The 15994-nt window shown below is 42.8% G+C and overlaps 1 protein-coding gene across 1 annotated transcript in view; it reads left to right on the top strand.

Moving 5' to 3' along the window:
- Window positions 1-15994, top strand: part of LOC137323784 (collagen alpha-2(V) chain-like) — a 256252-nt gene that overhangs the window by 169465 nt on the left and 70793 nt on the right. Inside the window, exons 18-20 of the mRNA XM_067987707.1 lie at window positions 65-118; window positions 12498-12596; window positions 12691-12735. Of these exons, the coding sequence (XP_067843808.1) occupies window positions 65-118; window positions 12498-12596; window positions 12691-12735 (198 nt within the window). The remainder of the gene's footprint in view (window positions 1-64; window positions 119-12497; window positions 12597-12690; window positions 12736-15994) is intronic.

The raw sequence follows: 15994 nt of genomic DNA, 5'->3' as shown, positions 1-15994 counted from the left end.
CTTAAGATGACATTACTTGTTTTTCATTATTGCGATAAGATATCATTGTGTTTTTTTTTAATAGGGTCCTATCGGTTTAATGGGTGCTCCAGGTTTCCCGGGTCAGCCTGGTTCCAAGGTAACTATAAAGACCTGTTACTAATTCTCCTCATTGGAGCTGTATATATTGCTCAGTCTAACAAATCTCCTCATCCTTGCACTTTCTCTTTCCTTCCCTCCTATTCTTGCATGGTACACATACCCACTCTTAGGAAGTTGCTCCTCGAATAGACGCTTTTGCAAGTATATCCAATGTGTTATGTACATAGGATTACAGATGCATGTTAATACATCGTGCTTCTGCAAGCACTTATGTGTGTTAGACTATGAAAGATGCGCTGTTTAATATTCTTAATTTGCAATCATGAATTTGTTGAGAGTCTTGTCATAAGACATGAAATCATATCTATGTTACTGATATTTGAAATTTGGTGCTAAATGTGTGGTCACAAAGATGGATGGAAAGACTTTTACAAAAATATTTTTGTGAAAGGAAGACGAATGGAATGATGACCTAATTCAGGGATTACATGGTAGCATTTGTTACAGAGGAAGTAATTCTCCTGACTGACTGTGTTTTCCATGCCAGACAATTTCAGTGAATGTTTCCCAACAATGATAATTTGGAAAATGTCTGAGTTTTTTTTAGTTGTAATTGGCTTAGTTGGTAGCACTTCTGCCTCTGAATCAGATGGCTGTGGATTCAAATCCTACTCCAGGACTTGTGCATATAACCTATAGTGATACTCCACTGCAGTACTAATGGAGTGCTGCATTGTTAGATGTGTCACCCGTCAGATAGGATGTTAAACTGAGACCCAGTCTGCCTGCTTCTGTGGTGTTCAGGAAAATGATAACTAATACCACCAAAAACAGATTAATTGGGCATTCATCGAGTGGCTCTTTGTTGGATCTTGCTGTGTGCAAATTGGCTGCTACATTTGTCTCCATAACAACAGAAACTGCGCTTTATAAGTAAATCCTGAGCATATTTCTGAGAAATGTGAAAAGGTGTTATATAAGTGCGAGACTTTTGTGCTGGAGCATTATTAATTTTTCCTTTGGTACTGGCTGGCTGATTTGATTTTTGTTACCAACCACAGTCAACTCTGATGTTTGGTGAGTTTATAACAGCCTTGTAGAAACCGACAATTCAGCTATATTGTATAGTTTCCAATGATGTAAAGTAATTGCAGCTTTGTATTGAAGCAAACTGTGGAATATAACTGAGGAAGGAAGCTAGCCACATGGAATTTTAGCAAGCAGTGTGAAACCACCTCGAGGACCACTTTGGCTTCATAATGGCTGCGATATAATTGCCGCCAGTGCGAAACAAATTTTAAACTTCATTCTTAATGTGAAATTACACTCTAATGCTCTGTTATTTTTTTTTAATCACATTCATTTAATTGACATTTAGATGCCAGTGAGTTTACCTGGCCAGAAAGTGATGGAGGGTACTTTGGCAATGCCAGCACTACTTTACTCTTCAGCAGATTCCAGTCTCAAACTGGTACTGAAGTATAACAGTGCCATTAATGAACATCAATGACAGGGATGACTTTACTATAATTAGTAAAAACTACTGATTTCCTATAAGTATAATAATTCCAATAAAGTCCTCAAGTTAGAATCATCATGGTTCAAGTAAAAAAAAACAAGCCCTGATTTTAACCCACTCCATACGACGGGAATGGTGCACGCTGGTTGTTAAAATGGCGGCCAAGTGGGGCCTAATTAAAATGTGAAAGTCGTGGCCTGATGACATCATCAGCGTTGCAACGTGATTTTAACTTAAATTTGTAGGAAGTCTGCACAGGTCCAAACCTGACCACAGGACCTGGCGGCAGTCAGCAGAGAGGCCAGAAGAGGCAAACCTAAGTATTTAAATTGACCTTTTCTGTGAATTCTTGGTGAGCCAGGAGAAGCAGGAGTGTTCCCCTGGGTCTCGCAAGAAGTTCTTGGGCCTCCCCAGCTTTAGCTTTGCTTGTGGAAATCCCCCCCCCCAGAACTAACGTCATGTTGGGAACTATTCCCTTGGGGCCCGGCTTCCTCCCAATTTCTGCTCCTACTTGCCAGCCCTGATGTCACTCCTAGCGGGAGACAGCATTGCATTATTTAAATGAGGCCTGGGTGTTGAAATAGCCCAGGCCTCAGGCTGAAATCTCTATGGGGTTTTCCTCTTGCCTTGCACCCCACCCACCCCGAACACGCCCCGAGTTAAAATAGTCCCTACAGATACTAATATTTATGTTTTTTATACAGCTGCCAACTTTTAATGAAATGTAAAGAATGGTACGGGACTATGTTTGTTCTTGGTTAGGTTATGAAGAGCTGTATTATCATGCACATGACAGTATCATCTATTCAATAAATGTAATCAGCATGAGATTAGATATTCCAGGAATCTCATCTTGCACTAGAGACTGAATTTGCTGCATTATATTGCTCATTACCAGTTAACAATTCAACAAAGTTCATTCCTCCAATAGTATTTCCTATCAAAGCATACAGCTACTACAGTTAAAATGTAATTTTTATTGGCAACGTGTATTTAGCTAATGCAGGATAATTTCATTTTGTATTCTGTTCCAACTAAAAAATAGTCTTAAACCTGGTGTATCTCATTTTGTACAACAATTATTTGAATGCTTTAGGATGTAGTGATAAACACTGTACAGTGGCAGTAAATGCCAGTGACAATTGCTAGGATGGTGCTATTCAGGTAGTTACATAATTCAACAAAATAATCAGGAGCACAAGATAGAAGATAGAAGGAGCATGTGGAGAAAAAACCATGGAAGGGATTTATAACAGTCCGTGGATATGTTTATCAGTATTTTCAGTTATATTTTGGTGAGTTGTTTTATTATTTATCTCTTTATTGCGTTATGAATGTTATTTTTATTTTGTGTGTGCAGAAACAAAATGGCCACTCAATAAACTTGGAACAAATTGAGTGATTTGATTGGATTTTTTTTGCGGTAGTTGCTGATTCTGAAGCGGTAGCTTTGAAAAATAAACTGAGTGATTTAATTGCTGTTCGTTGATTGGTAGCTTTCCTACTTGTGTAATGAATGTGGTTTTTGATTGGTTCATATTTAGGCCGCCCGATCTTCAGCTGCCTCTTTCTGGCCTTTTCAGGCGGGAAGCTGGCTGGTGGGCTGTACAATAGTCTGGGCCTCCACAGCCGCTCCTGCCGGCCCAGCCAGCTTCCCACCTGGAGGTTAAAATTCCCCCTTTATACTCTAAATTTGCATTTAAGTGAAGTGGACTGGCACCTCCCCACCGTGATATTTTAATTTAAATGGTGCCCTACTGGAATAATGCGTTGAGTTATTTGGTTCAGTTATACTGTGGTTTTTGTGTCAGTGTGCCATTTTTTCATATTAGAGGTGCAAAGATTCTAGTATAAATGGGGAGTGAAATAAGTGAAAGAATTATGAAGGTAACATCTGGCTACTTTTCAATCTTCATTCAGGGTTAGCAATGAGCTGATGCCGCATCGCACACTAAAATTTTGAGTGGCATTTGGATGCCATTGAATGGGTTATAGTAGTGTAGTGGTTGTGGTACTGGACTCATAACCCAGAGGTCATCAGCTCAAATCCCACTGGGGTAATTTGTGGGCTAGCAGCAGAAAAGGACCCATAAAAACCTAACTGGTTCACTGGTGCCCTTCAGGGAAGGGAACCTGCCACCTTTATCCAGTCTGGCCTACATGAGACTCCATGCCCACACTATGTGGTTGACTGTTAATGCTCTCTGGGCAACGAGGGATGGGCAATAAATGATGTCTTGCCAGTATTGTCTACATCCCAAAACTTTCTGGCGATCTTTATGATCACATGCAAACGGGGCTCCTCTCTACCTGACCAGACAGCAATGTGGATCCATGGCTGGCATTATGACTTAACCTTGCTTCAGGCAGATACCAGGGCCAAATCAGTATTTGAGTTTAACGATGCCATTAAATAGGGAAACAGTCCATTCCAATGTGTTGGTATATTCAGTGGATATCTTCAGTCACCTGAATGAACTCCTTCTATCTCCTTTTGTGGTACTATCTGGATGAGTACAGTGCTTTCTCCTTTTGGAAGATCAACGAATAAGCAGCTTTACCTTCATGCAGAATTTTGATGAAAGAACCATTTGTTTGCCATTATAAACACTGGTTAAATGTTCATTGTCATTTGGACTAATTTAATAATCAGACAAAAGAATTAATCATGGTGCATAGAGAGAAGGAAAATATCAGCTGTTCTGGCACAGACGCAGGGTATGATTCCCTAGCGATTCGACAAACACGTAAACTGCCACATATTAAACTTGACATCCTTACAGGGGCTTTTCCTTGGGGTGAACAGCTGTTGAGGCAATGCTGACATCAGTCAGCAGATACACATACAAATGCTTGCTCCGTGAAATCATTAACATGCTGATTTAGTGGAAAACATAGGCAAATTTGGCTCATTTAGTGGGAAAGTTCAGCAGCAAGCTCTATTGCTCGAGAGACAGTTTCCAGCCGGTAACTGAAAATGATGCTTCATGAAGAAAATTGTACTAAATTCAGTAACTGCTGTTTCTGCATCTCCCAAAGCACCACTGCAGGAACGTTGTTTTATGGTAGCTCCTAGAGAGAATACTTCAATATTCATTCTTCTTCTCTTCCGTGCATAGCGACACTTGAGGCAACCCATTTCTTTCACTGCTCTACATCCAGCAGATCGTGCTCTGTGTTATTTCTGTAACAAAGTCCCTTTTTATGTGGTTGGGCCGTTAACCTGACTCACATCTGGAGAACCAGCTTGATGTAATGGAGGTGGTGGTGACCACTCCCCTCCTCTCCCATTGGATGCAAGTGCCCCACTGGATGTAAACCCAGTATTCAGAGGCTGAAACTTTTGTCTCCCTTCACTGGTGCTGTGTGGAGTGGGGCTCGAACCCATAACTTTCCAACTCAGAGGCAGGAATGCTACCACTGAGCCAAGACTCACTCCTTAGCAGTCATTAAAGCTATACAAAATATGTAAAACATTAGTTGCGATTGACTTCACTTAATGCTTAGCCACTTGTCTTGATGCTTCTCATTCAATCATTGCTGTGAACAATGTAAAGCTTGTGACGTTCTTCACAGCAGTGATTGAAGGAGTCATTGCAGGCTTTCAATTGATTGAGGAATAAGTGTAATGAAACTGACATTACCGTAATTGACCGTCAGAATGCCTGGCCTCTGGAGTTGATGTCTAATATTAAGATTGAAATAATCCAAATTTAACGAATTAGAGTGTTTTCAGGAGTCTCAGTGGAACAGTGAGTAAATACACTGTGTTGCACCACTGAGCAATGCCGATCAGGAGAGTCCCAGGTTTGATCCCTAGTCTGTGCTGAGTTAACTGACCTCAATTGGGCAGCACTGGGGTGATCCACTATAGAGTGGGAAAGTTAACTAAGGAGTTTGCTTCTGATTATTAATAGCCCCCCTAGACGTGCATAGTAATGGAAAGTCTCTGTCTGTGGAACCGTACCCAACCATGAGTCAGTGCCTTCAGAAGATGAAGGAAGAAGAGAAAATATCGGAGGGATATGTGTTAGAAATTTTTTTTTTGACAAATAGCCAAATGTACTTAAAAATGCCAAAGAATTGGTGGAGGAACTTTAATTTGTGTGTGGGACAAATCGCAAAGTATGCAAGTTCCTTAGCTATTTTGGAAAAGTTTTAATTACAAAATGTATTTTGATGTCACACCATATAATTGAGAGTTATGTTAATAATTGGTTTAATAGTCAATAATCTATCACGGGTACAGTAGCATAGTGGTTATGTTACTGGACTAGTAATCCAGAGGCCCGGACTAATAATCCGGAGTCATGAGTACAAATCCTGCCACGGCAGCTGGCGAATTTAAATTCAATTAATTAAATAAAATCTGAAATTAAAATACCAGTATCAGTAATGGTGGCCATGAAACTACCAGATTGTTGTAAAAACCCATCTGGTTCACAAATGTCCTTTAGGGAAGGAAACCTGCCGTCCTTACCCGGTCTGGCCTATATGTGACTCCAGACCCACAGCAATGTGGTTGATTCTTAATTGCCCTCTGAAATGGCCGAGCAAGCCACTCAGTTGTGAAATCTCGCTGAAAAAAATCATAATAAGAATAAAACCGGACGGACCACCCGGCATCGGACCACGAGGCACCGGACAAGACAAAGGCAAACCAAGCCTAGTCAAGTAACAGCCTGACATAGCCATACTCACAGAATCATACCTTTCAGCCAACGTCCCAGAATCTTCCATCACCATCCCTGGGTATGTCCTGTCCCACCGGCAGGACAGACCAACCAGAGGTGGTGGTACAGTGATATACAGTCAGGAGGGAGTGGCCCTGGAAGTCCTCAACATTGAGTCCGGACCCCATGAAATCTCATGGCATCAGGTCAAACATGGGCAAGGAAACCTCCTGCTGATTACCACCAACCGCCCTCCCTCAGCTGATGAATCAGTCCTCCTCCATGTTGAACACCACTTGGAGGAAGCAAGGGCACAGAATGTTCTCTGGGTGGGGGACTTCAATGTCCAACACCAACAGTGGCTCGGTAGCACCACTACTGACCGAGCTGGCTGAGTCCTGAAGGACATAGCTGCCAGACTGGGCTTGCGGCAGGTGGTGTGCGAACCAATACAAGGGAAAAACCTACTTGACCTCGTCCTCACCAATCTACCTGTCGCAAATGCATCTGTCCAATACAGTGTTGGTAGGAGTAACCACCGCACAGTCCTCGTGGAGACGAAGTACCGTCTTCGCACTGAGGACATCATCCAACGTGTTGTGTGGCACCATCACCGTGCTAAATGGGATAGATTCATAACAGATCTAGCAGCTCAAAACTGGGCATCCATGAGGCGCTGTGGGCCATCAGCAGCAGCAGAATTGTACTCCAGCACAATCTGTAACCTCGTGGCCCAGCATATTCCTCACTCTATCATTACCAACAAGCCAGGGGATCAACCCTGGTTCAATGAGGAGTGTAGAAGAGCATGCCAGGAGCAGCACCAGGCGTACCTAAAAATGAGGTGCCAACCTGGTGAAGCTACAACTCAGGACTACATGCATGCTAAACAGCGGAAGCAACATGCTATAGACAGAGCTAAGCGATTCCACAACCAACGGATCAGATCAAAGCTCTGCAGTCCTGCCATATCCAGTCGTGAATGGTGGTGGACAATTAAACAACTAACAGGAGGAGGAGGCTCTGTAAACATCCCCATCCTCAATGATGGCGGAGTCCAGCACGTGAGTGCAAAAGACAAGGCTGAAGCATTTGCAATCATCTTCAGCCAGAAGTGCCGAGTGGATGATCCATCTCTGCCTCCTCCCGATATCCCCACCATCACAGAAGCCAGTCTTCAGACAATTTGATTCACTCCACGTGATATCAAGAAACGGCTGAGTGCACTGGATAGAGAAAAGGCTATGGGCCCTGACAACATCCTGGCTGTAGTGTTGAAGACTTGTGCTCCAGAACTAGCTGCACCTCGAGCCAAGCTGTTCCAGTACAGCACTGACATCTACCCAACAAAGTGGAAAATTGCCCAGGTATGTCCTGTTCACAAAAACCAGGACAAGTCCAATCCAGCCAATTACCACCCCATCAGTCTACTCTCAATCATCAGCAAAGTGACGGAAGATGTCATCGACAGTGCGATCAAACGGCACTTTCTCACCAATAACCTGCTCACCGATGCTCAGTTTGGGTTCCGCCAGGACCACTCGGCTCCAGACCTCATTACGGCCTTGGTCCAAACGTGGAAAAAAGAGCTGAATTCCAGAGGTGAGGTGAGAGTGACTGCTCTTGACATCAAGGCAGCATTTGACCAAGTGTGGCACCAAGGAGCCCTAGTAAAATTGAAATCAATGGGAATCAGGGGGAAAATTCTCCAGTGGCTGGAGTCATACCTAGCACAAAGGAAGATGGTAGTGGTTGTTGGAGGCCAATCATCTCAGCCCCAGGACATTGATGCCAGACTTCCTTAGGGCAGTGTCCTAAGCCCAGCCATCTTCAGCTGCTTCATCAATGTCCTTCCCTCCATCATAAGGTCGGAAATGGGGATGTTCGCTGATGATTGCACAGTGTTCAGTTCCATTCGCAACCCCTCAAATAATGAAGCAGTCCGAGCCCGAATGCAGCAAGACTTGGACAACATCCAGGTTTGTGCTGATAAGTGGCAAGTAACATTCGCGCCAGACAAGTGCCAGGCAATGACTATCTCCAACAAGAGAGAATCTAACCACCTCCCCTTGACATTCAACGGCATTACCATCGCCAAATCCCCCACCATCAACATCCTGGATGTCACCATTGACCAGAAACTTAACTGGACCAGCCATTTAAATACTGTGGCTACAAGAGCAGGTCAGAGGCTGGGTATTCTGCGGTGAGTGACTCACCTCCTGACTCCCCAAAGCCTTTCCACCATCTACAAGGCACAAGTGAGGAGAGTGATGGAATAGTCTCCACTTGCCTGGATAAGTGCAGCTCCAACAACACTCAAGAAGCTCGACACCATCCAGGACAAAGCAGCCCGCTTGATTGGCACCCCATCCACCACCCTAAACATTCACTCCCTTCACCACTGGCGCACTGTGGCTGCAGTGTGTACCATCCACAGGATGCACTGCAGCAGCTCGCCAAGGCTTCTTCGACAGCACCTCCCAAACCCATGATCTCTACCACCTAGAAGGACAAGAGCAGCAGGCACATGGGAACAACACCACCTGCACGTTCCCCTCCAAGTCACACCCCATCCCGACTTGGAAATATATCGCCGTTCCTTCATCGTCGCTGGGTCAAAATCCTGGAACTCCCTTCCTAACAACACTGTGGGATAACCTTCACCACACGGACTGCAGCGGTTCAAGAAGGCGGCTCACCACCACCTTGTCAAGGGCAATTAGGGATGGGCAATAAATGCCGGCCTCGCCAGGGACGCCCACATCCCATGAACCAATTTAAAAAAAACCTCCAGACTTGTGTACCTTTGGTTATGGTTTTATTCCACTTCTGGTCTGACACCGGTAGCTGCAAAGTGTGAAGCGTAGCTGGCATGACATGATGGAGTTTATATACATGTCTAAAAATATAAGACTTATTCAAGTGCTTTCACTTGCTGTATGCCTGTAATCTATCGTATCTGGGTTTCTTACAAATAAAAGATTTGTAATGTTAAAACATGTCCATTCCAAGGAATCAGACTATTAATATTCAACGTAGCAATGATTTGTAAAGTTAGGTTTGGCAGTCAGACAATGGGAACATTTGACCAAAAACGTTCCAATCATGACCACAGTAGCAGGTGGCAAGTACCACCTTGAATTAGTTAGCAAGGTTGCTTATGTCTTTCATGATTTCAAAATTTGCAGATGACACAATCTTGGACATGTAATGAACAGTGAGGAGGATAGTGATAGACTTCAAGAGGACATAGACAGACTGGTGGAATGGGCGGACACGTGGCAGATGAAATTTAACGCAGAGAAGTGCGAAACGACACATTTTGGTAGGAAGAACAAGGAGAGGCAATATAAACTAAAGGGTACAATTTTAAAGGGTGTGCAGGATTAGAGAGACCTGGGGTATATGTGAACAGGTCATTGAAGGTGGCAGGGCAGGTTGAGAAAGCGGTTAAAAAAGCATATGGGATCCTGGGCTTTATAAATAGAGGCATAGAGTACAAAAGCAAGGAGGTTATGATGAACCTTTATAAAACACTGGTTCGGCCACAACTGGGTATTGTGTCCAATTCTGGGCATCACACTTTAGGAAGGGTGTGAAGGCCTTGGAAAGGGTGCAGAAGAGATTTACTAGAATGGTTCCAGGGATGAGGGACTTCAGTTACATGGATATACTGGAGAAGCTGCGGTTGTTCTCCTTGGAACAGAGAAGGTTGAGAGGAGATTTGATAGAGGTATTCAAAATCATGAGGAGTCTCGACAGTGTAGATAGGGAGAAACTGTTCCTATTGGCGGAAGGGTTGAGAACCAGAGAACACAGGTTTAAGGTGATTGGCAAAAGAACCAAAAGCGGCATGTGGAAAAACGTTTTTGCACAGCGAGTGGTTATGATGTGGAATGCACTGCCTGAACGTGTGGTGGAGGCAGATTCAACTGTGGCTTTCAAAAGGGAATTGGATAAATACTTGACGGGAAAAAATTTGTTGGGCTACGGGGAAAGGGTGGGGGAGTGGGACTAGCTGGATTGCTCTTGCAGAGAGCTGCTACGGGCTCGATGGGCCAAATGGCCTCCTTCTGTTCTGTAACCATTCTATGATTCTATGAAAGCAAGAATGCATACATTACAGTTCGGTTTGACTCGGGATATCACTGTATTGCGCGGAATAGGTGTTAACTCTTTGGATTGATTATATTTTGGTATTTAGGCCAATACACAAGTAATCAGAACCAATGGCCAAAGGCAGGCCAATCAGTAACACTGAAAATAGAAAGGGCTAACACTTATCAGACCAGTTGGTGATACCTTCTGAAATACATGGCTGTGTTCTAATCTACATCTATGGACCAGCTTACCTTTCTTAGATGAAAGCTATCTTCCACAGGTCACTGCTGTACCCCTCTCAAGATCACTTCTGCTTCCATTGCCAATACTGTTGGCATATTTTACATTGCAACTAAAATATTTTACTGAAATGCAGTGGTGTCAATGGCCTACACCTAATACAGATATTTTATGCAAGTTAATGACTTTTCTTAAAATAGCTCATACAGAAATTTGACACAAACACATTGAACGATAGCACATGGAGCAATTTCAACCCCATACTGATAACACTTGTGACATTTGCACAACCACCAACTTGAACATAGGATATTTTACTTGAATATTTGAAATATGAAATTCAGTCCCAGAAAGTGTACTTGCTTAATTAATTAAAATGAAAATAAATCATTTCTTGATGTCACACCATATAATTGGGGGCTATTTTAATAAGTGGGGTTTGAATTGTACTTAGCCTGACAGGTGATATTGCTGCATCCGTATGTGCACAGCTCTGCTTCCCATCTGGTAATTTTTAATGTATTGAGCTTTTAGAAAACCGTGACAGTTTATAAAGTGTAGGAGGTCCAATCACACCCCTCAGCACTTTTTAAACCTGTTTTCACTATATTCCGCATGATCATGAGCCTAAGGAGCATGGTATGATTTATCGAAGAGGGTCTCATACTGCTTGGCTTCAACACAACCCAGAGTTCGATTGGGCCCTGACCAAAGTTATGCTGTCACTTTCTTGTCAATGCACAGCCAAAACTGCTTTGCATCAAATAGCAGTATAATTACATCCATATTTATTATAACTAATGGGCTTAAAAGGAGAGAGTTCAAGAGTATTTGACTAGTATATAAAAGAGTTTTGTTGAGATTTTCTTTGCAATACCACTGTGAGGTAACCTTAGTATCCGAGAGAGCTATCCTGCAGCTCAAACACATAAGGCCCGATTTTAACCCTGTCCAACTAGCAGGAACGGTGCGGGTGGTTAGTTAAAATGACAGTTGGACGCTTCCTGCTGCGTTCCCGTTATGTTTGCACACCCGCCATTTTAACTGCCGAGGGTTTTCAGCAGCATCGCAGCTGCTCGCCACAGGCAGGCGAGGGCCTGATTAATATTTAAATGTCGGGGTTTGGTGGCGTAATTCAGACCCCAACATGATTTTAACTGCTGAACGTGGCAGAGACGCTTGGTCCGGTACAGTCAGTGAAACGTGGATTGGCTCCAGGTAAGTTCAATTTTTTTTAGGTCTCCTTGTTGGCCAGGAGGAGCAGGAGTGCTCTATCTGGCCCCCACAATGAAACCTTTGGCCTTCCCTGCCTTAGGCTTCCCTCCCCTTCCCCTATTCCCAGAGGCCTCCTGCTGAGCAACGTTCTGCTCCCGCCCACTGGCTACCTTGTCATTCCTGCTGGTTTGGGTGGGAGTCCATGCTGTACCATGGTAATGAGGCCTGGGAGTTAAAATAACCCGGGGCCTCAAGCTAGCTCCATCATGGGCGCTTCCTGTCTACCCCAGCCCCCACATACCGCAGAGTTAAAACAGAGACTGGAAAGGCTAATCTGACACATGTACACCCTTGCTAGCTGTCAAGCATACTCTGAGTTGGAAGACCTTACTAGACAGTTACTAGTTTAATCAGTGCTTGGCTGTCTTATTGACACATATTGGTAAAACAGCTGCAGTAAATTTGCTATGTTTGCCAACATGTCTGAACTGTTGCAGTTATCACTGGGATTTAAGATTGACTATGAAGCACAACACTGAGAGAATATTAATTCAGCTTTGAAGGCCTCTAAATATTTTGATACCAGTCTGCTTGTAACACTGGCAATTTAGCAAGACTGAGGACATATACTCATTTTCTATTCCTTTATCTTCCTTTGTCTTTAGGGTGAAGCTGGTCCAACAGGTGTTCGTGGCCCGGAAGGACCTCAGGGACAACGGGGTGGACCAGGCCATCAGGGCACAGCTGGACCTATGGGCAACACCGTATGTCCTGAAAAACATATTAATGATCAAGATCTTGATTTACTGTGAACATTCTCTCATATAAATGCTTAATCCACCTTTTGTTTGTTTGCAGGGTCCAGTTGGTATAGATGGAGGTTTTGGTGCTAAAGGTCCATTGGTATGTTTTCTTGAGAGCCAGAAAATATAAATATTTCAATTTGTCATTTCTGGACCTAGGTTAAGAATCCCAACTTCATTCATGAAGAATTGAAGAAGCCGATTAATAGTTAAATTAAGTAAAAATATATCAGACTTACCACTTTTTTTTAACAATTTCTTTCCTCTATTTTAATTTTTTCTGTTGCTTAATGTCTTTTTTTAAGTTCCATGTTTCTCTTCTAGCATCCGATTGATTATTTTATCTTTTGTGCTTTCAACTTTTCTTTCTATATTGCTGTTTTCCTCCTGTATAATAATCCTTTCATACTTCACACATTTCTTTTCCTTCTTTACTCCATTGTCCTCAAAAATAACGAACAACATGTTGGAAACACTAATACAATGCTCTGAAATTCCACATGTTGGAAATGAGTCCCACAATAAAATAAGAACCGCAAATTGCCTAGTTGCATAGGTTGTATTTTGGAGGTGAAGGGTACAGTTTTCCAACTCTATTTTTGATGTTGGAAACGAGTTGCCTAACCTATTGGAAAAACACTGATTAATCTTGTTAACTTGGGGATGGGAGGTTGATACAACTAAGTAGGCCATGTTGTTTTCTACAAATACTTAAAGGACCTGCGGACCAATTGCCTTAAAATGCAGTACAGAGCTGTTGCTAAAGGGACAAAGTCTTCACCAATTCCAACAACAGCATAACAGCAATCAAGTCTGTCCCATGGAGGCAGCTTTCATCCTTTTAGATGAGGAGTAGGACAAATGGGCAATTAGCAAAAATGTGATTGCCAGCCACTTCAGTTAATGGAATCAACCGTAACGCCGTATACTAACTGGTTGCTAACAGATCATGTATGCTCATCCATCAAAGCAACATAGAACCCACAGGAAATATTACACAAATTTTACATTAAAATTAGAGGATACATTAAATCGCCAGCCATTGATAAGCTTGTCTTTTTCCACTAGCTATACCAGCAATGTTCCCATTATGTAACAATCATAGAAAGTTATAGCACAGAAGGAGGCCATGCCGGCCAATAAAGAGCTATCCAGCTTAATCCTACTTTCCAGCACTTGGTCTGTAGCCCTGTAGGCTACGGCACTTCAAGTGCACATCCAAGTACTTTTTAAATGAGTTGTGGGTTTCTGCATGTACCACCCTTTCAGGCAGTGAGTTCCAGACCCCCACTACCCTCTGGGTGAAAAAAATTCTCCTCAGCTCCCCTCTAATCTTTCTACCAATTACTTTAAATCTATGCTCTCTGGTCACTGACCCCTCTGCTAAGGAAAAAAGGTTCTCCCTATCCACTCTATCTCGTCCCGTCATAATTTTATACACCTCAATTAAGTCTCCCCTTAGCCTCCTTTGTTCTAAAAAAAAAAACAACCCCAACTTATCCAATCTTTTCTCATAGCTAAAATTCTCCAGCACTGGCAACATCCTCATAAATCTCCTCTGTACCCTCTCTAGTGCAATCACATCTTTCCTGTAATGTGGTGACCAGAACTGTACGCAGTACTCAAGCTGTGGCCTAACCAATGATTTATACAGTTCCAGCATAACCTCCATGCTCTTATATATTCTATGTCTCGACTAATAAAGGAAAGTATCCCGTAAGCCATTTTAACTACCTTATCTACCTGTCCTGCTACCTTCAGGGATCTGTGGACATGCAGTCCAAGGGCTCTTTGTTCCTCTACACCTCTCTGTATCCTCCCATTTATTGTGTACTTCCCTGTATACTCCCTTGCCCTGTTGCCCTCCCCAAATGCATTACCTCACACTTCTCTGGATTGAATTCCATTTGCCACTTTCCTGCCCACCTGACCAGTCCATTGATATCTTCCTGCAGTCTAAGCTTTCCTCCTCACTATCAACCACATGGCCAATTTTTGTATCATCTGCAAACTTCTTGATCAAGTCCAAATCATTAATATATACCACAAAAAGCAAGAGACCTAGTACCGACCTTGCGGGACCCTAATGGAAACAGCCTTCCAGTCGCAAAAACATCCATCAACCATTACCCATTGCTTCCTGCCACTGAGCCAATTTTGGATCCAACTAGCCACTTTCCCTTGGATCTCATGGGCTTTTACTTTTTTAACTAGTCTGCTATGTGTGACCTTGTCAAAAGCCTTGCTGAAATCCATGTACACTACATCAAATGCGTTAACCTTATCGACCCTACTTGTTACCTACTCAAAAAATTCAATCAATTTGGTCAGACATGACCTTCCCTTAACAAATCCATGCTGACTGTCCTTGATTAACCCGTGCCTTTCCAAGTGACGACTTATGCTGTTCTTCAGAATCAATTCCAATAATTTGCCCACCACCGAGGTTCGAATGATTGGCCTATAATTACTCGATCTATCTCTTTCTCCCTTTTTAAACAAGGGTACAACTCTAACAGTCCTCCAATCCTCCGGCACCACGCCTGTAGCCAGGGAGGATTGGAAAATGATGGTCAGAGCCTCCATTATTTCCTCCCTTGCTTCTCTTAGCAACCTGGGATACATTTCATCCTGGCCTGGCTATTTATCTACTATTAAAGATGCTAAACCCCTTAATACTTCCTCTCTCACTATGTTTATCCCATCCAATATTTCACACTCCTCCTCCTTAACTACAATCTCTGCATCGTCCCCGTCTTTTGTGAAGATAGACGCAAAATATTCATTAAGAGCCATATCCACATCTTCTGCTTCCACACACAAGTTACCTTTTTGGTCTCTAATTGGCCCTATTTTTTCCTTAGTTATGCTCTTGCTCATTATGTATTTATAAAACATTTTTGGGTTTTCCTTAATTTTACATGCCATTAATTTTTTCATGCCCTCTCTTTGCTTTCCTAATTTCCTTTTTAATTTCACCCCTGCACTTTCTATACTCCTCTAAGCTTTCTGGAGTATTGAGCTCTTGGTGTCTGACATAAGCTTCCCTTTTTTGCCTTATCTTACCCTGTATGCTCCTTGTCATCCAGGGGGCTCTAGATTTGGCAGTCCCCCCCTTTTTCTTTGTGGGAACATGTTTACTCTGAACCCCTTGAATCTCTCCCTTGAATGCCTCCCACTGCTCTGACACTAATTTACCTTCAAGTAGCTGTTTGCAGTCCACTTTTGCTAAATCACTTCTCAGCTTAGTAAAATTGGCCTTTCCTCAATTTAGAATTTTTACACCTGTTCTATCTCCTTTTCCATAACTATGCTAAAACTAACTGAATTATAATCACCAAAATGCCCTCCCGCTGATA

This window comes from Heptranchias perlo, chromosome 7 (genome assembly GCF_035084215.1).
Source record: "Heptranchias perlo isolate sHepPer1 chromosome 7, sHepPer1.hap1, whole genome shotgun sequence".
NCBI lineage: Eukaryota > Metazoa > Chordata > Chondrichthyes > Hexanchiformes > Hexanchidae > Heptranchias > Heptranchias perlo.
Note: the sequence above shows the minus strand (reverse complement) of the source record. Positions and strands in the feature narration are given on the sequence as shown.